At 49.7% G+C, this 20,953-nt stretch overlaps 1 protein-coding gene across 1 annotated transcript in view; it reads left to right on the top strand.

Annotated features, from left to right (window-relative positions):
• Positions 1-42: 42 nt before the first annotated feature.
• xrra1 (X-ray radiation resistance associated 1) overlaps positions 43-20,953 on the top strand; it is a 40,019-nt gene continuing 19,108 nt past the window's right edge. The window contains exons 1-8 of the mRNA XM_042334664.1: positions 43-289; positions 11,579-11,674; positions 12,056-12,234; positions 12,816-12,935; positions 13,490-13,561; positions 18,184-18,256; positions 18,902-18,999; positions 20,809-20,951. Of these exons, the coding sequence (XP_042190598.1) occupies positions 43-289; positions 11,579-11,674; positions 12,056-12,234; positions 12,816-12,935; positions 13,490-13,561; positions 18,184-18,256; positions 18,902-18,999; positions 20,809-20,951 (1,028 nt within the window). The remainder of the gene's footprint in view (positions 290-11,578; positions 11,675-12,055; positions 12,235-12,815; positions 12,936-13,489; positions 13,562-18,183; positions 18,257-18,901; positions 19,000-20,808; positions 20,952-20,953) is intronic.

The raw sequence follows: 20,953 nt of genomic DNA, 5'->3' as shown, positions 1-20,953 counted from the left end.
CCTGCGCATCAGAGCAGAGAGGCTCCTGGGATTTGCAGACGTATGAATGGGGGGTGGAGAGGGAAACTACACCACCCAGCATTCCGCGCTTCGCGGGGTGGGAGAGACTACATCGCCCAGGATGCAACGCGCCGAGACTGCAGTTACCATGGCGACGCCTCTCCAGAGCCGAAGCTGCACCAGGCTGCAGTGAGTTGGACAAGGCCTCACATCCAGCAGAGCCCCGGCAGGGCCCCGGGCACAAGCCGCGCTGCTACATCTGCCATTGTCTGTCTGTCAGCCACAAAAGGTAACGGTCTTACGTGAGTCCTCTCTCTCTTTCTTTCAATTCCTTCCTCTCTTTATGGTATCTTTTTGTCACAAACTCCACAGACTATAATAATAATAATCCTGGCATTTGATACAGCGCCTCATCTCGTCTTCGAGATGTCTCAAAGCGCTTCACAGGATACACTGTAAAGTGAATTATTAATAATAATAATAATATTTTCAGAGTTCTGAATGACGCGGCAGCCAATTGCACACAGCAGAGTCCCCACAAACATTCGTGGATTGAAGTGACCAAATTATTATTGTTATAGTTTTTTGAAGGGATTATTACCCCCAGAAAGTGATCTTCCAAACAACTAACAACTGAGTTCCTACGTTCTGCTGGTAAACAGAGGCGAGTGGAGTGAGGAAATTTGCCCAACGTTTCGTCCTGCCCGGGAATCAAACCCAGGTCCTCTCGCTTGCGACGCGAGTGCTCTAACAACTGAGCTACAGGACTCACTATATATGGTTAGAGCACTCGCCTCGCAGACCAGAGACTCGGGTTCAATTCCCAGCAGGGCAAAACGTTGAGCAAGTTTCCTTGCTCCACACGACTCTGTTTACGTAGCAGTAAATAGGAACGCAATTATTAATCGATTAGAGGATCACTTTCTGGGATAATAACGCCTTCGAAACAATAATTTGGTCATTCAATCCACGACTGTTTGTGGGACACTGCTGTGCACAATTGGCTCCTGGGTTCCACCCACAAAATATACAGTCAATTCACTTTACAGTATATTATGTGAAGGGCTTTAAGACGTCTTGAACAACAACAACAAGATTGCATTTATAGAGTGCCTTTCACGATGGGAGGACGTCCCAAGGTGCTGGACAGTTGGGTCGGGACCCGAGCAGTGGGGAAATGGTCAGGGTGAGAGGAGGGAAGGAGCGAGGAGGGGGTAGAGAGTCGAGAGGGGAGCTGAAGGCACGGTCAAAGAGAAAGGTCTTGAAGGAGGAAAGGGAGGAGGCAAAGGTGAAGGCACTGGGGGAAGGAGTTCCAGAGCCTCGGGGCTAAGAGGCTGAAGGCCCGGCCACCGATGGTAGGGCGGTTGGGGCGGGGGATGTGGAGCAGACCGGAGCCAGAGGAACGGAGGGTACGGGCAGGTACGTGGGGGGATAGTAGGTCAGAGAGGTAGGAGGGAGCGAGGCCGTGAATGTCCTTGTAGGTGAGGATGAGGATCTTGAATTCGATCTTCTGGGGGATGGGGAGCCAGTGGAGGCGGGCGAGGGTGAGTGCGAGGGCGAGGGTGGGAGTGAGGGCGAGGGCGAGGGTGGGAGTGAGGGCGAGGGCGAGGGTGGGAGTGAGGGCGAGGGTGAGGATGAGGGTGAGGGCGAGGGTGAAGACGAGGGTGGGAGTGAGGGTGAGGGTGGGAGTGAGGGCGAGGGTGGGAGTGAGTGCAAGGGTGAGGGCGAGGGTGGGAGTGAGGGCGAGGGTGAGGGCGAGGGTGGGAGTGATGTGGTCGCGGTGTCTGGTGCGGGACAGTACACGAGCTGCAGAGTTCTGAATGACCTGCAGTGTGGAGGGAGGTGGCGGGAAGGCCGATGAGGAGAGAGTTCCCATAGTCCGGCCTTGAGGTGATAAAGGCGTGAACCAGAGTTTCAGCCGCGTGAGGGGTGAGGTAGTGCCATAGTCTGGCGATGTTCCGGAGGTGATGGAAGGCGGTGCCGGTTGTGGCGCGGATATGAGGGAGAAAGGACAGCTCAGGGTCGAGGGGAACCCCGAGGTTCCTGATGGCTTTGAGAGGTGGAGAGTGCAGCCTTGGATACTGATGCTGTCAGCGCCTGAGGTGCGGAGGCGCTGACGTGAGCCAATCAGGAGGGCCTCAGTTTTACGTACGTTGAGCTGAAGAAAGTTGTCTCTCGTCCAGGACTCGATGTCGGACAGACAGCTGTCAGGACATCGGGGGTCGTGGAGTTGAGGGTAGAGGAGGAAAGTTAGAGTTGGGTGTCATCCACATACATGTGGGAGTGAACCCCGTGTCTGCGGATGATATCACCACAGGGGGAGCATATAGAGGGCGAAGAGGAGGGGACCGAGGACAGAGCCCTGAGGGACACCGCACGAGACAGTGCGGGGGGTGGAGGAAAAGCCGTTTGCAGAGACAAAATGAAGACGGTGGGAGAGGTACGACCTAAACCACTCAAGGACAGGGCCTTGAAGGTTGAGGTGGGAGGACAAGCGGTGGAAGAGAATAGAGTGGTCGACCGTATCGAATGCGGCCGATAGGTCGAGGAGGACGAGGAGGCAGAGGGAGCCCTGGTCGCAGATGGTCAAGATGTCATTAGTGAACTTGACCAGGGCGGTTTCCGTGCTATGGGCAGCACGGAAACCCGACTGGAGGGGTTTGAAAAGTGAGTGGGTGGAGAGGAAAGAGTGCAGCTGGGAGGCGACAACTCTTTCGAGAACCTTGGACAGGAAGGTGAGGTTGGAGATGGGCCGGTAGCTTGATAGCTGCGACGCATCAAGGGAGGGTTTTTTCAATATAGGAGTGATGGTGGCAATTTTTAAGGGAATGGGAACAGAGCCAGAGGAGAGGGACAGGTTAATAGTGTCTGAGAAGTGGGGCAAGGAGGTGGAGCTGAGAGATAAGGAGTGGAGTGGGGATGGGGTCCAGGGAGCAGGTGGTGGGTTTCAAGGACAGGATGAGTTTGGTGAATGAGGGTGGGGAAACGGGTTCGAAGGTGTGTAGGGGGGGATGGGTGGGAGTCGGAATGTGGGAGGGAAGGGGTGGGGGGTTGGGTGGAAGTTGGAGGGGCAGTGATCGTGGAGCGGATTCCCTTGATTTTGGTTTCAAGGAAATCCAGCATCTCCTCGCAGTGAAGGTTGGAGGAGATGACCTGCGCGGGGTGGCGGGGGGGACGGAGGAGTCGGGATGTGGTGGAGAACAGAAGTCTGGGGTTGTTCTTTACCTCCAGGATTATCCTGGAGTAGAAGGACGACTTGACCGAGGCTAGAGTGGAGCGGTAGATTTTGAGGAGGTCCAGCCAGATTTGCCGTTGGACCATTAGACCAGATTTGAGGCAGGTGCGTTCAGTGGCCCGCACCTGGCTCTTCAGTGAGCGGAGGTGGGTGGTGAACCAGGGGTAGGAGCGAGAGTAAGAAACAGTACGGGAGGTGATGGAGGCAAGAGGGTCGAGTGTGGAGGAGAGGGTGTTGTGGAGGAGAGTGAGAGCAGATGATCAATGAGGGATGAAGGCCAGAGGGAGAGGAGTTCAGAGGACTCCAAGGCAGCGGTTAGGGATTGTGGGGGTAACTTCTTCCAGGGGCGGTAGAAGATGGTGGTGGGTCTGGTGGAGGTAGGGAGGGGGGTGGAGGTAGTGAAGGAGATGAAGTGGTGGTCGGAGACGGCCTTGTCGGTAATGGTGACATCCGAGACACTGAGGCCCTGGGTGATCACCAAATCGAGTGGGTGGCCGTGAATGTGAGTGGCGGAGTTGATGTGGAGGGAGAGGTTGAGCGAGGAGAGGAGGGAGGAGAAGTCTGAGGAGATGGAACAGGAGGGGGTGAAGTACAGGTTGAAGTCGCCCAGGGTGATGAGGGGATCAGAGCAGTAGGGTAGAAATATCGGAGATTAAGGTGGGAGAGGTTTTAGGGGGTTGGTAGAGGAGGAGAATTTTGAGTGAGAGATGGGAGGGGTGGGAGAGGGTGAGATGCTCAAAAAAGGGGAAAGAGCCAGAGGAGTAGGGGGAATAGGGCAAATGGTGTCCTTGAGATAAGGGCTACACCACCGCCATGGCGGTTGGGGCGAGGGATGTGGTGGGAGGTGTAGCCGAGTGGTGTGGCCTCCGTGAGGGTGAAGGTGTTGCCTGGGGTGAGCCAGGTTTCCGTTAATGCCATGATGTCAACGCTCTCATCAAGGATGAGATCATTGATGACCAGGGCCTTGTTACAGAGGGAGCGGTTGAGAGAAGGGTGTGTGGGGAGGGAGGGAGGTCCAGGTTGTGAGGCAGGGGTAGGGGGAATGGGGATGAGGTAGAAGAGGTTGGCTCCCCGGGTCTGTGTCCGGGGTGGCTGGCGAGTGTGGTGGGGAATGGGGCAGTCGGTGTGGCTGGACAGCCAACGGTGAGCCCAGCCGGCGGAGGATTCCCAGGCTGGAACAGAGGGAGGTTGTGGGAGGGTCAAGTGGGGAAAAAAGGCGCGAGGGACGGAGAGAGAGGAGGACAGAGCGGGAGAGATGCAGAAGGGGGAGGGTTTGGGGGGAGGGAGGAGTGGGGAGGGAGGGGGTGAGGATCAGAGTGGCAGCCATAGTGCGCACGCGGGGACCGGGAGCGAGCGGTCAGTTAGGCGACATTAGCCCATAGGCTGGGACTGGGGCAGCCAACCCAACAGGACCATGGTAGGCCCTGGTGTGAGCCCCAGGGTGGGTGCAGAGGATTTTTTTTTGAAGATGTGATAAGGCGCTATAATAATAATAATAATAATAATAATAATCCTTGCATTTGATATAGCGCTTTTCACGTCGGGAGGACGTCCCAAAGCGCTTCACAGAATAGACTGTAAAGTGAATTGACTGTATATTTGTGGGGGAACGCGGCAGCCAATTGCGCACAGCAATGTCCCACAAACAGTCATAGATTGAAAATGACTAATTTTTATTATTGTTTTTGTTTTGGAGGGATTATTATTAGGCGTGTGGAGTAAGGAAACTTGCCCAAGGTTTCGCCCTGCCTGGAATTGAACTCAGGTCTCTCACTTGCAAAGCGAGTGCTCTAACCACTGAGCTACAGGACTCCACAATATCAGATGCAAGGCTTATTATTAAGAATCATACAAATTATTATTATTACAATAACAATCTCACATTTGATATTGCATCTTTCACATCTGGAGGATGTCTCAAAGCGCTTCATAGGATTTAGTGTAAAGTGTAGTGACTGTTTTGTGGGTGAAACATGGCAGCCAATTTGTGCACAGCAACATCACGCAAACAGCTGTGACACGAATTACTCATTTTATCTCAGGGATTGTCGACCAGGGAACTGGGAGAGAAACTCCCTTCTCTTTTCCAATAGCACCACAGGATCTTTAACGTTCACTTGAACAGGCAAGGAGGGGACCTCAGTTAACATCTCATCCTAAGGACAACAGAAATGCAGCTTTCCCAAGTAATATCCTGGAGGTTAAGCGTAGACTAGTGAACTCAACATGGGACTTGAACTCACAACCTCCTAATTCAGAGGTGAGAGAACTGCCAACTGAGCCAGGCTATGCAGAGAAGGGAGTTAATGTAATATTGTTGTTGTTGCTTCTCTCTCCCAATGTTCTGGCTGACAAACACACAGCTAAAATTGGTCATTCACTTTATGGTTGCATGTGAGACATTGATGCATGAAAATTAGCTGTCATATTCACCTGCAAATTACACAGTCTTTACAGTAAATCTTATGAAGAGTTCTTTACATGAAAGGTGCTGCACCAAACAAGATTATTATTATAATAATAGCTTTCGTAAGCCATCGCAGCAGCTACGTTGCGCAGATAGACTCAGATGAATTTACAGCTGATCCGAAGAATGGCGCCTCCAGCAATGCAGTGTTTGCCCAGCACTAGGAGTACTAGGGCTGAGGTGAACCATCATCTAAAAGCAAGCCCTGGTTTGAGAAGACACAAGGTGAAGCTGGATGTGGGGCAAGGGGAGGCTATCGGGCTATCAAACACCCAAGGGAAACTCTGTGGGACTCAAACTTACAACCTTCTGCCTCACTGGTGAAAGTGCTTGGCCAGGCCGACACCTCTGGTTATACATCTCGTCTGCTGAGCAAGCCTGCTCCATGACCCCCGCCCAGTCCGCTCATTGCTGGTCAGGCCTTCAGCCTCTCTGCCCCCACCCTCTGGAACTCCATCCCACGGTCCCTCTGCTCCCTCCTTTGCTTCCTTCAAGGCACATCTCAAGACCCTCTTCAACTGCCCATCAGTCACCCTCCTGATCCAAACCCCCAGCTCAGGTTCACATCCCTGAATGTCCATCTCCTTGAGACATCCTCCCGACGTGAAAGGCGCTGTGTTAATGTTATATGTTGTTTCATGTCTGATCAGAAGGACAATGACTCTGACAATGGGGCTCTGAAGCATCAGCCTGGACTGTGAGCTCAAAGTGGCAATTGAACCCATGACCTTCTGCCTTGCAGGCGAATGCACTGAGCCTGGCCAACACACAAATACCTCTCGTTACCTTGGAGGCCCAATTGCCTGTCGCCGACGCACCCAGGCTTTCACTCAAAGCAAGCAGGAGCGGTCGCTGTTACCTCACTGGCTAATTCCCTGGCCGAGGCCCATAGGTCAGTGAAGGGCTCGAGGAGGAGCTGAAGGAAATCTTTCTTCCTGTAGACTGGGTGCAGCCTCTCCTCTCTCCGGCAATGCCCCAGCGTGGCCAAGTGCCTCTTCACGTCTTTCTCCCCACTCTTGGCACAGCTGAGGTAAGCCTCGCACACTGTGCAGTAGAAATTGTCCCCGCACTCAGGCACCGGCTGGAGGCACGGGAACTTGATGACCCACTCAGTTTTGAATTGGTGGGAACGTTGCTTTGTACCTCTCTTCGCACATTCCTTCATGTTCCCCTCGCCCTTCCCCAGCGTCTGACTCCGAGACGTTCCCACTTTCCACTCGAGACGCCTCAGGAGGCCTCGATCGGAAAATCCGGCAACAAAACTATTTTCGGGCCTTTCGTTTGCGGAGAGCTGTGCAGATTATTCCCCCCCCCCCCAACCCACCCCACACATACACACCCTCCTCTTTGCTGGGTAAGCATCACAATAACAGCCTGTGACAATGTATGTGGGTGTTCGCCTTGCTATGTGGAGGCTTTTAGCTCTCGCTCCCAGCGAGGCCTGATGGACTGTGAAGTCACTCTCCCTGTAAACTCCCCACCAACAATAATGATAATAACTAGATGGACCTCGGTCTTCTTTTGCCGAGCAAATTCTTTCTGTAAAGTGTAATAATGCACATTTTATTATTATTTTTATTTTATATTATTACTGTAAAGTGTAGTGACTGTATAGGCGGCAGCCAATTGCGCACAGCAGTGTCCAACAAACAAATCGTGGATTGGGTAACCAAATTATTATTTTTTTGTTTTGGAAAGATTATTACCCCCGGAAAATGATCTGCCAATCAACTAACAAGCGGGATACTACTTACTGCTAGGCAAAAACAGGCGTGAGAGTAAGGAAACTTGCCTAGGGTTTGGACCTGCTTGGGAATCGAACCCGGGTCCTCTCGCTTGCGAGGGGGGAGAAGTGGGGAGGCGCAGGGAGTACAGGTGGGGGAGGGGGCAGCTCGGATAGGTAGCTGAAATTTACAGGCCCAGCCCAGTGTTGTGTCTCCACGACAACAACCAAGCCAGAACTCCCTCCCCCACACCCCCGCAACTTCCCATCCCCCACCACATCTCTCTCCCCACCCCCCCCATTCTGTCCATTGATTGATGTCACAGATAAAACAATAGATCAAAGTCTTCTAAGCATGAAATTACCTCACAACACACACACACACACACCTCACCTGGACCTCAAACACACCTCACTTACACCACACACACCTCACCTGGACCTCACACACATCTCACCTGCACCTCACACACACCTCACCTGCACCTCAAGCACACCTCAGATCCACCAGTGAGACACCAGCTGCCCTCAGCCCCAGCTTCACTGGCACAAGGCTCTGCTGCCCTCAGACCAGTAGACGTTAGCAGGATTAACACGCAGCGCAGTACACAGCGTGATCCTTCAGCAGCTCAGCTCACAGATTGGTTATAATCATAGACATTTACAGCACAGAAGGAGGCTCTCCCGGGCAGGACGAAACCTTCGGCAAGTTTCCTTACATTACGCACGTCTGTTTACCGAGCAGTGAGCAGAAACCCGGTTGTTAGTTGATTGGCAGATCACTTTCCTGGTGTAATACCTTTTAAAAAAAATCCTCAACTGTTTGTAGGACAGTTCTCTCTATTACTCTCTCTCTCACTCTCTTTCACAATCTCTCCTCTCTCTCACTCTCTCCTCGCTCTCTTCTCTCTCTCACATTCTCTCCTCTCACTCACTCTCTCCTGTCCCTCACTCTCTCCTCTCATATTCTCTCCTCTCTCTCACTCCTCTCTCTCACATGTTCTCCTCTCAGTCACTCTCTCCTAACTCTCACTCTTTCCTCTCACATTCTCTCTCTCACTCTCTCCACTCTCTCACTCTCTCCTCTCACTCACATTCTCTCCTCTCTCTCTCTCTCTCTCATCTCTCTCACTTCTCTCTCACATTCTCTCCTCTCACTCTCTCCTCTCTCTCTCACATTCTTTCCTCTCACTCTCTCCTCTCTCTCACTCTCTCCTCTCACTCTCACATTCTCTCCTCTCTCTCACTCTCTCACTCTCACATTCTCTCCTCTCACTCTCTCCTCTCTCTCTCACATTCTTTCCTCTCACTTACTCTCTCCTGTCTCTCACTCTCTCATCTCACATTCTATCCTCTCTCTCACTCTCTCCTCTCACTCACTCTCTTCTGTCTCTCACTCTCTCCTCTCACTCACTCTCTCTTCTCACTCTCCTCTCACTCACTCCTCTCACTCTCTCTTCTCACTCACTCTCTCCTCTCACTAACTCCTCGCACTCTCACATTCTCTCCTCTCTCTCACCCTCTCCTCTCACTCTCACATTCTCTCCTCTCTCTGACTCTCCTCTCTCTCACTCTCTCCTGTCTCTCACTCTCTCCTCACTCTCTCCTCTCACTCACTCTCTCCTCTCACTCACTCCTCCACTCACTCATTCCTTTCTCCCACTCTCTCCTCTCTCCCACTCTCTCCTCTCTCCCACTCTCTCCTCTCACTCACTCTCTTCTCTCTCCCACTCTCTCCTCTCACTCACTCTCTCCTCTCTCTCTCTCTCTCTCTCTCACTCCTCTCTCTCACATTCTCTCCTCTCTCTATCTTACTCTCCTCTCTCTCACTCTCTCCTCTCTCTCTCTTCTCTCTCACTCTCTCCTCTCTCTCTCACTCTATCTTACTCTCCCCTCTCTCTCTCACTCTCTTCTCTCTCATTCTCTCCTCTCTAATTCTCGTCTCTCTCTCACCCTCTCCTCTCTCACCCTCTCCTCTCACTTTCTCCTCTCTCTCTTCCTCTCTCTCACTCTCTCTCTCATTCATCTTTCTCACTTTCTCCTCTCTCTCACTCTCTTCTCTCTCTCTCACTTTCTCCTCTCTCTCACTCTCTCCTCTCTCTCTTACACTCCTCTCTCGCACTCTCTCTTCTCTCTCTTACTCTCCTCTCTCTATCTCTCATTTTCTCCTCTCTAATTCTTGCCTCTCTGTCTCTCACCCTCTCATCTCACACTCCTCTCTCTCTTCTCTCTCACTCTCGCCTCTTTCTCTCTTCCTCTCTCCTCTCTCTCACTCCTCTTTCCCACTTTCTCCTCTCTCTCACTCTCTCCTCTCTCTTACTCCCTCCTCTCTCACTCTCTGCTCTCTCACATTCTCTCCACTCTAACGCTCTCCCCTCTAACATTCTTTCTCTCACTCTCTCCTCTCTCACCCTCTCTTATTCTCGCCTCTCTCTCTCACCCTCTCCTCTCTCTCTCTCACTTTCTCTCCTCTCTCTCACTCTCTCCTTTCTCACCTTCTCCTCTCTCTACTCTCTTCTCTCACTCACTCTCCTCTCTCAAACGCCCCTCTCTGTCACTCTCTCCTCTCACTCACTCTCTCTTCTCTCCCACTCTCTCCTTTCTCACTCACTCACTCTCTCCTCTCTCTCTCTCTCTCTCTCTCTCTCACTCCTCTCTCTCACATTCTCTCCTCTCTCTATCTTACTCTCCTCTCTCTCACTCTCTCCCCTCTCTCTCTTCTCTCTCACTCTCTCCTCTCTCTATCTTATTCTCTCTCTCACTCTCTCCTCTCTCTCTCCCTCTATATTACTCTCCCCTCTCTCTCACTCTTCTCTCTCATTCTCTCCTCTCTAATTCTCGCCTCTCTCTCACCCTCTCCTCTCTCACCCTCTCCTCTCTCACTTTCTCCTCTCTCTCTTCCTCTCTCTCACTCTCTCTCTCATTCATCTTTCTCACTTTCTCCTCTCTCTCACTCTCTTCTCTCTCTCACTTTCTCCTCTCTCACTCTCTCCTCTCTCTCTTACACTCCTCTCTCGCACTCTCTCCTTTCTCGCACTCCTCTCTCTCTTACTCTCCTCTCTCTCTCACTATCTCTCACTCTCTCCTCTCTAATTCTTGCCTCTCTGTCTCTCACCCTCTCATCTCTCACTCCTCTCTCTCTCTTCTCTCTCACTCTCGCCTCTTTCTCTCTTCCTCTCTCCTCTCTCTCACTCCTCTTTCCCACTTTCTCCTCTCTCCCACTCTCTCCTCTCTCTTACTCCCTCCTCTCTCACTCTCTCCTCTCTCTCACTCTCTGCTCTCTCATTCTCTCCACTCTAACGCTCTCCCCTCTAACATTCTTTCTCTCACTCTCTCCTCTCTCACCCTCTCTTATTCTCGCCTCTCTCTCTCACCCTCTCCTCTCTCTCTCTCACTTTCTCTCCTCTCTCTCACTCTCTCCTTTCTCACCTTCTCCTCTCTCTACTCTCTTCTCTCACTCACTCTCCTCTCTCAAACGCCCCTCTCTGTCACTCTCTCCTCACACTCACTTTCTCCTCTCACTTTCTTCTCTCTCAAACTCTCTTCACTCTCTTTCCTCTCTCTCACACTTTCCTCTCTCATTTGTCCTTTTCTCCCTTTTCCTTGCTCTCCCACTCTCTTGCTCTCTCCTCTCTCTCACTCAAGCTCTGCCCCCTCACTCGCTTGCTCTCTCTCATATTGTTGAGACATTTCAAAGTGCACAGTGATCAACCTCACTGATCTCCTCTGTCTCTGCCTCTAACACTGGGGATCATCCTTGTCACTCTCTCCTCACTACCCCTACTCATTGGCCTTACTCTGTTTTTAACCTGGGAGTGTCTACAGACTGCAGAGGGAGTGTTACTCTGTTGCTGACCTGCGAGTCCTGGATGGACACTGTTGAAGTGGCTTTACTCTGTTTCTAAGCCATGTTCAAGTCCTGATCTGGGAGGCTTGAATAAATAATATATCATAATATAATAATTCTTACATTTGATATCGCTCCTTATAACATCATTGAGAGTCTCACAGTGCTTCACGGGATACACTGTAAAGTGAATTGACTGTGTATTTTGTGGCAAAATATTCTAACCCAGAGGTGAGTGAGTAAGCGAGTGACAGAGCCAGCTGGCCCGAGCCTTTAATGATTTGAGTTAACTCTCCCTTTTCCCAGCAATGTCTCACTGGGGCCCGTATAAACTGGACGATGGCACATCCTTTGCCACCAATTGCTTTCCAATTCGGAAGTCCTTCCAGCAGAGAAACGAAGGTATTGTCACAACTCTCTCCTAGGCTGGATCATTCCTTTATGTACACATACACATTGTTCCACAGATAGATGGGACCTAGACACCTTGTGGTAGCTAATTTGAATACATCCCACAAGCATCCTGAAGTATGACTGAATGTATCTGGGGGGGTTGTCAGCCAGGACACTGGGAGACGGAAACTCTATCCCGTGTTTCAATGGGGATGTCAGTTATCTGGAGGATTGTTGGCCAGGGTGTAACCCATCACTGTGATGAGCCAGGTGTCTGACACACACGGAAACCCGTCAACTTGATCAGCTGGGTGCCTGTTTTTGATGACAAGTGGCTGAGTGTGGAAGGGACTGTGGCTCTCAGGACCGTGTTTCCCTTGTTGTGATCAGGTCTAGGGCAATGGCTAGTGAGCCACAGAAGCATGAAGCAGCCCAACTTCCAGGTGGTGATCTGTGCAAAACCTCTGGGTCGCTGGTACCCCGAACCGGAGCCCGAGATTAATATCCCTCTTTTAGTCACGAGGGAAGGTGTTCCCATTGTAGAGAACATCCTGGACAAAGAATTCCTGGTAAGTAACACTCTGAATCATAGGATAACAATAATCCTTGCATTTGATACAGCGCCTCACTGGGTCGTTGAGACATCTCAAAGCGCTTCACAGGATAAACTGTAAACTGTATTTTCTGGGCGAAATGCATCAGCCAATCTGCGCACAACAATTTCCCAGTTCACAGGAAGGAAGAAACTGCCTTATCTTTTTCGCTTGCGCTGCGGGATTTGTAATAATAATAATAATCCTTGCATTTCATACAGCACCTTATCAAGTCTTTGAGACATCTGAAAGCACTTCATAGAATATACTGTAAAGTGTAATGACTGTTTATTTTGTGGACGAAACACGACAGTCAATTGAGCACAGCGGTGTCCCACACACAGTCGTGGCTTGAGTGACCATTTATTATTTTTTTGAAAGGATTATTAGCCCCAGAAAAGCGATCCGCCAATCGATTAACAATCGGGTTCCTATTCACTGTAGGAGGGGTGTGGGAAAGAAACTTGCCTTTGGTTTCACTCAGGTGCTCTTGTTTGCGAGGCGAGCGCTCTAACCTCTACGCTACAGGACTCCACACTGTAATCTCCATGTGATAGTGTGACACTCTGGTTGTAACAGGAGAAGAGACCATGTCGGTGACTCTGAGCTTACAGTCCAGACGAGAACTGAGGGAGCCCCCTCCTTTGGATGAGCTTCCTATCTTGTGCCCTGGTCAGGCAAACATTAAGATTCAGTTGGAAAAAGAGAAGCTTGTTTCTCCTGGTGGATGTCCTGGCTGATAATCCTCCAGATATAATCACTGCGGCTGATATTGGGGACATCACTGGGAACAAATTGGCTGTGTTAAGAACATAACAATTTGCTGGTGAAGAAAGACACCTTCAAAAAACAAATTCACCTTCCACCAGGAATCCTGGCAGTCACTTGACATGTCGTGTCCCAAACTATATACTGTATTCCGTATAGTAAGTATACCAGAGAGCCTGTTCTATATGTTTACTATTCGCTCACTGAAGTAATGTTTCCGGAGATTTTTTTTCTGAATTTACCCCCTTCAATCATAGGCTGTGTCCTCTGGTTCTACTGTTCAGTACGAGATAAAACAGCTTATCCAGATCCCCTCAGAATCTTAAAAGTTATTGTCACTACACTTTATAGTAAAATTCTGTGAAAAGTTTTGTGGCGGTCTCCTGACGTGATGGGCTTGTCTGATAAATGTTCATTATTTTTTAATGGTCAGACTCCTTGGTGTCTCTGTTGCTATTTCCAGATGGCGCTGTTTTGTGTGGACAGTCACTCCGACCTGTGCATCGTGGACATCCGCGACAAGCACCTGGTGGGCGTAAGTCAGCATCTCGCGCCACCCCCAACCCTCATCCTTAGCCAAGTTTCCTTACTCCACACACCTCTGTTTACCAGCAGTCAGGAGGAACACAGTTGTTAGTCGATTGGCGGATCGCGTTTCGGAAATAACAATCCCTTCAAAAAATACAATTTGTCACACAATCCACAATTGTGTGGGGACACTGCTGTGTGCAACTGGCTGCCGAGTTTCTCGCACAAAACACAGTCACTACACTTTACACTGTATTCTGTGAAGCGCTTTGAGACGTCTCAATGATAAGCACTCTGGGAGGTCACCCTGCATGAAGGGTTCTATATAAATGCAACTTCTTGTTGTTGATATGAATGCAAGCATAATAATAATAATAACGATAATCATCATTGCATGTGATATCGCGCCTTAGCATGCGTTAACACATCTCAAAGCACTTCACAGAATATACTGTGGGCGAAAATGGGAGGGAGATTATTATTATAGAATAAAGACAGCCCCCATCACCCACCCGGAGGCGAATGGTCTCCTTCTGTGCTGTATAATTCTATGATTCTATAAAGTGGGAGGAGGGGAGCGTTGGCTGTGGGGGGCGGCTGTGCAATGGTTCTCACCCCTTTGTGTACAATGTGAAGTTTAGTAACACAAAGTGAACGAGGTGACCTCTGTATTCAGTCCTAACTCCGAGAGTGCAAATCCCTACACTTGTGGAACTTCACTATTTGGAGCAACATGACGACAGGTTTTCCCGATTGACTTACTGCTCATGCAATTGAGATGCTGTCTTCAGTGCCCTATCACACCATCAGGCCTCTGAGTGCAGCAACTACCTGTTTTGTGTTTTCTCTACCTCCCTCCTTAAGAATTTAACAGAGATTCGAAGACACTACTGAGAAGATACAACTGATTTGTATTAGTCTTGGACAACAAGGCAACAATAACATAAAACAACAACAGGATTATATTTATATAGCGCCTTTCACATCGGGAGGACGTCCCAAAACAAATGCAACATTGGAAACAGATAACTAACTACACCAAAAACTGAGATATAATCAGCAGCACTTAACTACTGTTAGTAAATTAAAGAAATAATCCTGATTTGGAGGTCATTCCTCTCAAGTCAGACACGTGCCTACAGGGTGAGCAGAAGATAGTGTCCACGAGGTAAGCCCGACCCCTTCCTGGCTCCGCCCCTTCAACAATGTGTCATCGGGGGTCCCACGCCAAGTATCACGTGGTCTATCCCACTAATTGGTGCCACTCAGCAGCTTTTAGACTTTATGTCACCAAAACTGTCTGTTAATCTAAATACAGGTGGTTTGTCAGTATTAAATCACAAACCTTAAAGGGACAGGCAGCCCAAACAAACAAACTATAAAGATATTCTTTACAGAACTTATTTATATATTAATGAGCTGTACTCGTTGCAGATTCGCTTGCAACCAAAGGATTTAACGTGGAATGTAGATTGACACAGACATTTTGGGGAGGACAAGTTTGCAGGACTGTGGGGAGATTGCAGGGGAATGGGAATGATTTGGAAGCTCTTTTCAAAGAGCCGTCACAGACACGATGGGCCGAAAGACTTCCTTCTGTGCTGTATAATTCTCATCTGGCAGGACTCCTGTGGGAGAACTTTGTTCTTCACTTTCATGTAATGGGCTTTCTCTCTTTTGTCTAGCATTTAATAAAGATAAATGTATAATTTATAATCACTGGGACATGAAAGGCGCTTTAAAAATGTTTTGTTGTTGTTGCCGTGGCTTAGCTTCGTCTGTGTTCTTTATTTTGTTCCCGCCGCTTGGCTACAAGTGTGCACTGTGAGGCACGATGCCACAGCGCTTCCACCCGTACATATATAGCTGCTCTGTGACACATGATGCCACAGCGCCATTTTGACTCGGTGGCCACCACGTGTAACTGCAGTGAAAAATGCAAAACTTAAATAACTCGTAAACAATAGGAGATACCCGAAAACAAATGTGCCCATGTCACTTTCCGATGAGGTATAAATTATGTCGCCACATCAATCTGTTATTGAGATCCTTCTTGAAGTGCATTGTCGTTTTATTAGTATAATAAGATATGAGATATATAAGATACAGGTTAAAGAGTGTACAAAACAGGGTAACCATGACCGGTGCAGGGCCTTGCTCTCTTCTCGCGCCTGACGCACTAACGCTCTCGCTTTCCGCCTTTTGCTCAAAACTCTTGACTGTCCAGAGCCTTGGGGTGTCCTCCCAACGTGAAAGGCGCTATACAAATGTAATTTTGTTGTTGTTGTTGTTTGCTGTGTCGGTGCATGCACACTGCTCCGATCCTCGCCTGGCACCAGCTCTCACTGTCCCCACCACTCCCCGCTTCTCAAACGTTCCCTTTCCACCGCAGGGATCGACTGAGTGGGGATGGGAACCGCTGAGACTACTGTCCAATAACAAACAGTTGACGACTCCAAATGCTGAAGTGTTAAACATTTGACATTTGATATAGTGCTTTAACATGTCTTCAAGATGGCATGGTCAAAGAGGAGGGTCTTGAGGTGGGACTTGAAGGAGGCTAAGGAGGGGGCGAGGTGGAGTAATTGAGGGATGGAATTCCAGAGGTTGGGGGCAGAGTGGCTGAAGGCTCTCCCGCCAATGGTGGGGCGGGTGGGTTGGGGAACGTGGAGCAGCCGGAGCCGGCTGAGCGGAGGGAACGGGTGGTTGGTAGGGGGTTAGGAGGTCGCAGAGTAGGGTGGGGCGAGGCCATGGAGGGCTTTGTATGTGAGGACCAGGATACTGGATCCTCTGAAGAATAGGGAGCCAGTGGTGTCAGGCGAGAATGGAGGAGATGGGGTCATGGAGTTTGGTGCGGGAGAGGACACGGGCTGCAGAGTTCTGGATTATCTGCAGCTGTGGAGGGAGGACTTGTGAAGGCCGACAAGCAGGGCGTTTGCAAAGTCGAGCCTGGAGGTGATGAAGGCACGAACAAGAGTTTCAGCGCCTGAGGGGTGAGGTAGTGGTGGAGTCGGGCAAAGGCAAGGGCAAGAACCACAGAAGGAAAAACTTTCAAAAAAGGAGAAGCCATATGGTTTCGAAGGGAAAACTTAAAAACAGAAGGATGGAAAAAAGGAAAAATTTGGGGGAAAGATAAGAACCTCAGATCATATTGGGTAAAACGTGAAAAAGGAAAGATATACAGACGAACATCATGGGAGATCAAACAAAGAAAAATGAAGAAAATACAGGAGGAAAAGGAAAAGCAGAAAGAAGATCAAGGAGTGGCAGAAACAGTCAGATCAACCAAATGTGGAAGAGAAATAAAAAGACCACAACGAATGATAGAACAAGATTAAAAAGTAGAGGAGAAGACACTAAAAGAAGGGAGATGTTACAAATTGCTTCAGTGACTTAATTGGCAATTGGAAATTGATACTGAGAAGCAGCAACAACAACTTGGATTTATATAGCGCCCTCCAAGCCGGATGGCATCTCAAAGCACTTCACAGTAACGGATCCCGGGGCCGAGCCAGCGAGAGTGGGGGGAAGGTGACCAAAGGCCCGGTTGAAAAGAAAGGTCTTCAGCCGAGATCTGAAAATAGGAAGAGCGGGGGCAAGACGAAGTGAGTGAGGAAGGGTGTTCCAGAGCCTCGGGGCATAGTGGCTGAAGGCACGGCCACCGGTAGTGAAGTGGAGGATTCAGGGGACAAGGAGGAGATCAGACCCGGTGGAGCGAAGGCAATGGGCACTGTTGTGAGGAGAGAGGAGGTCAGAGAGGAAGGGGGGTGCAGAGGAGTGGAGGGATTTGAAGACAATGGTGAAGATCTTGAAGTCGATCCTCTCTGGGACAGGCAGCCAGTGCAGTCTGGCAAGGATCAGGGTTATTGGGGAGCGGAGTTTGGTGTGGGTAAGAATGCAGGCGGCAAAATTTTGGATGACCTGGATTTTGTGAATGGTAGTGGAGGGGAGACTGGTGAGGAGGGCATTTGACTAGTCCAGCCGAGAGGCTTCAAGGCTAGCAGGAAGCATAAAAGGATTTTGGGAAAGTGACTGGGCAGAGAGTTGAAGATAGTGGAAGTATACGGTTGAAATAAAGGAGATATTGAATCTAAACTGTGCTGTGGATTGATAAACAATACAATGCCAAGCAAAACTCACTTTCTAAATTTAGGGCAATTAATGCCCAGATTAACTTAAAACAATCAATTTTGTAGTGACTATGTATTAATGTGGGCAAAATGCGGCAGTCAATTGCACACAGTCGTGTCCCAAAAACAGCTGTGGGAGGCAGGGGACATGAAGCAGTGAACATTTTTTTTTAGGGATTTTATAACTCCGGAAAACAATCCGCCAATCAAGTAACAATCAGGTTCCAACTTACTGCTACGTAAACAGAAGCGCGCTTGCGTGGAGTAAGATAGTTTGCCAAAGGTTTCACCTGCCCAGGAATCAAACCCAGGTCCTCGCTCTTGTGAGGCGAGTGCTTTAACCATTGAGCTGGAGGACAATGCAGCATTCTCCCAACACTGGCCACACACAGGGAACTGCACCGCAGCCAGTGTCAGACACTCATCAGCAATGAATTCAAGTTGTCTTACTGCACACGGATGTATCAAAACTCTTTTATCTTCATTCTGTTTTCTTTAGGCAAAAGAAAAGGATTTTAAATTGTTTGACAATGTGGTTTATATCAATGCCACAGAAAACCATCTGCAGTTTGGTAAGAGTTTATATCCCACCTGGAGCAGTACAGACACGAGGGGTTTGAGGCAGAGACAGAGGAAGGTGACCAGGCTGATCCCAGTGTTAGAGACAGAGAAGAGAAGGGTGGAGGGCAGGGGGTAAAGGAGGGTGACTAAGGCATGGTCAAAGAGGAAGATCTTGAGACGGGTCTTGAAGGAGGCAAGGGAGGAGGTGAGGTGGAGGGATTACAGGTTGGAGTTCCAGAGGGTGGGGCAGAGTGGCAGAAGGCCTGTCCACCAATGGTGGGGCGAGGCGGGGGACATGAAGCAGGCCAGAACCCACTTAGTGGAGGGAGCAGGCAGGTTGGTAGGTCGCAGAGATAGGAGGGAGCGAAGCCATGGAGGTGAGGACCAGGATCTTGAACTGTATCCTCTGTGGGCAGCCAGTGGAATCAAGCAAGGTTGGGGGAGTCCAGTCTGGGAGAGGATCTGCAGCCAATGGAGGGATTGTTGGAGTGGACTGCGCACTCTCTCTCCCTGGAGGTATGCATCGTGCTTACCTAATTCCGGAATATTAGGCGCAGGTTTGTTGAAGGCCACTAGAGTTGGGTTGCAATGAGTGAAAACGATAAGTGTGATGGAGAAAATAGAGCAATAACAAGGTCCTTGGCTGCTGTTTGCAGACATGTTCCGGACCTTCCCAATCATCCGGGAGCTGACATTGCAGCTGAACATGCTCAAGAAGCTGAATGTGATCCAGGGTGACTACCCTTACCTAGAGGTGGGTGATTCCGTATGGTGATTATTCAGTGAGGCTCTAGCTATCAAAGCCGTCCACAGACTTGTTCCTCACCTCGGTGACCTGCTAACTCTATATCCACCTGTAATTCATGCTAACTCTATACGCTCTGCTCAACAGGCTCTGGCCTTCTCCGTGTTCCCTGCCCTGCCCACCACACTATTGGTAGTCAGGCCTTCATCCTCGTCTTGCCCCCTCCCTTGCCTCCTTCAAGGCTCATCTCAAGACCTTCCTCTTCAAATGTGCATTCAGTCACCCTCCTACCCCCACCCTTTCTGCCTTTCTGAAGTGATAAAATACAAGGATTATTAATTATTATAACATTTGGAGCGTTTAACATTGGCGGAGCTTAACGCTGAGCCAGGGAGAGAGGGGCAAGTTGACCATAGGCATAGTAGAAGCAAGTGTGATTACAAAACGGGGACGAAACAGAGGGTTTGAGACTGAGAGTTCCACACTCTCAAGGTGAAGTGGCTGAAAGCATGGCCAATGGTGGAGCAGAGGGCACAAGGGTCGTGCAGGAGGCCAGAGCCAGCCGAACAGAGGGGGTGGGTAGTGACAGATTGGGACGTGCCAGGGCGTGAAGTGATTTGTTACCTGTCGTGGAGAGAGGGGTTTGAGGCAGAGACAGAGCTCAATGTAGCTCAATGGGTAAAGCACTCGCCTCGCAAGCAAACCTGGATTTGATTCCCGGGTAGGGTGAAATGTTGGGCACGTTTTCTTACTCCACTCGCTTGTTTACCTAGCAGTCGGTAGGAACCGTTAATCAATTGTGAGATCACTTTCCGGGGGTAATAATCCTTCAAAAAAAGAATAATTTGGTCACTCAATCCACAACTGTTTGTAGGACCCTGCCTTGTACAATTGGCTGCCGTGTGTTGCCCACAAAATACACAGTCACTACACTTGAAAGTATATTCTGCAAAGTGCTTTGAGACTGACTCAACAACATGATAAGGCACCATATCAAATGCAAAGATTATTATGACAAATACAAGGATTATTGTTATATCAAATGCAAAGATCATTATTATATTATTAGTATTATTAATAAGAAGGAAATGCTTGCATTAACACAACCGGGTGTGTCCTGACCCTGTCTGAGTGAGTGCTGTGTGACCCTATCATCCCCACCCTCGTCCGACTCCACTGGCTCCCGATCCAGTGAAGGATAGCATTCAAAATAATAATTTGGTCCTCAATCCACAACTGTTTGTGCGACGCTGCTGTGCGCAATTGGCTGCTGAGTTTCGCCCATAAAATATACAGTCAATTCACTTTACAGTATATTTTGTGAAACGCTTTGAGATGTCTCGAGGACGTGATAAGGCAGTATATTAAATGCAAGGATTATTATTTTATTATAAAATCCTCGTCCCCACCTTCAAGGCCCTCCACAGCCTCGCTCTTTCCTATCTATGTGACTTGCTAACCTATCCGCTCCTTCGTTCAGCAGGCCCTGGCCTGCTCCGCATCCCCCACCCGCCTTGCCCCACCATCGGCGGTTGTGCCTTCAGGCTCTCCGCCCCCAACCCCACCCTTTGGAACTCCATTCCAGTCCCTTCGCCTCGCTCCCTCCCTTGCCTCCTTCAAGGCACATCTAAAGACCCTCCTCTTGGACCACACCCTCGGTCAACCTCTTACCCCTACCTTCCCTGCCCTCCACTCCTCCTGATCTCAACCCCCAGCTCAGGTTCCAATCCATGACTATCCAGCGCCTTGGGACGTCCTCTGATGTGAGAGGCAGGCGTTGTGTTAGTGTCATATGTTGTTGTTGTTGTTGTGTTACAGGTGCTGGATCTCTCCTACAATCACCTGCACGTATGTGACATTCTCCATCTCGGGCTCCTGCCACGGCTCAAGAACTTGTCTCTGGCTGCCAACGGCCTGGAGACCCTGCCTCGCAACCTGGCTGCTGACTATTACACAGGCTGGT

The sequence above is a fragment of the Callorhinchus milii genome, unplaced genomic scaffold (genome assembly GCF_018977255.1).
Source record: "Callorhinchus milii isolate IMCB2004 unplaced genomic scaffold, IMCB_Cmil_1.0 Scaffold4, whole genome shotgun sequence".
Taxonomy (NCBI): Eukaryota; Metazoa; Chordata; class Chondrichthyes; order Chimaeriformes; family Callorhinchidae; genus Callorhinchus; species Callorhinchus milii.
Note: the sequence above shows the minus strand (reverse complement) of the source record. Positions and strands in the feature narration are given on the sequence as shown.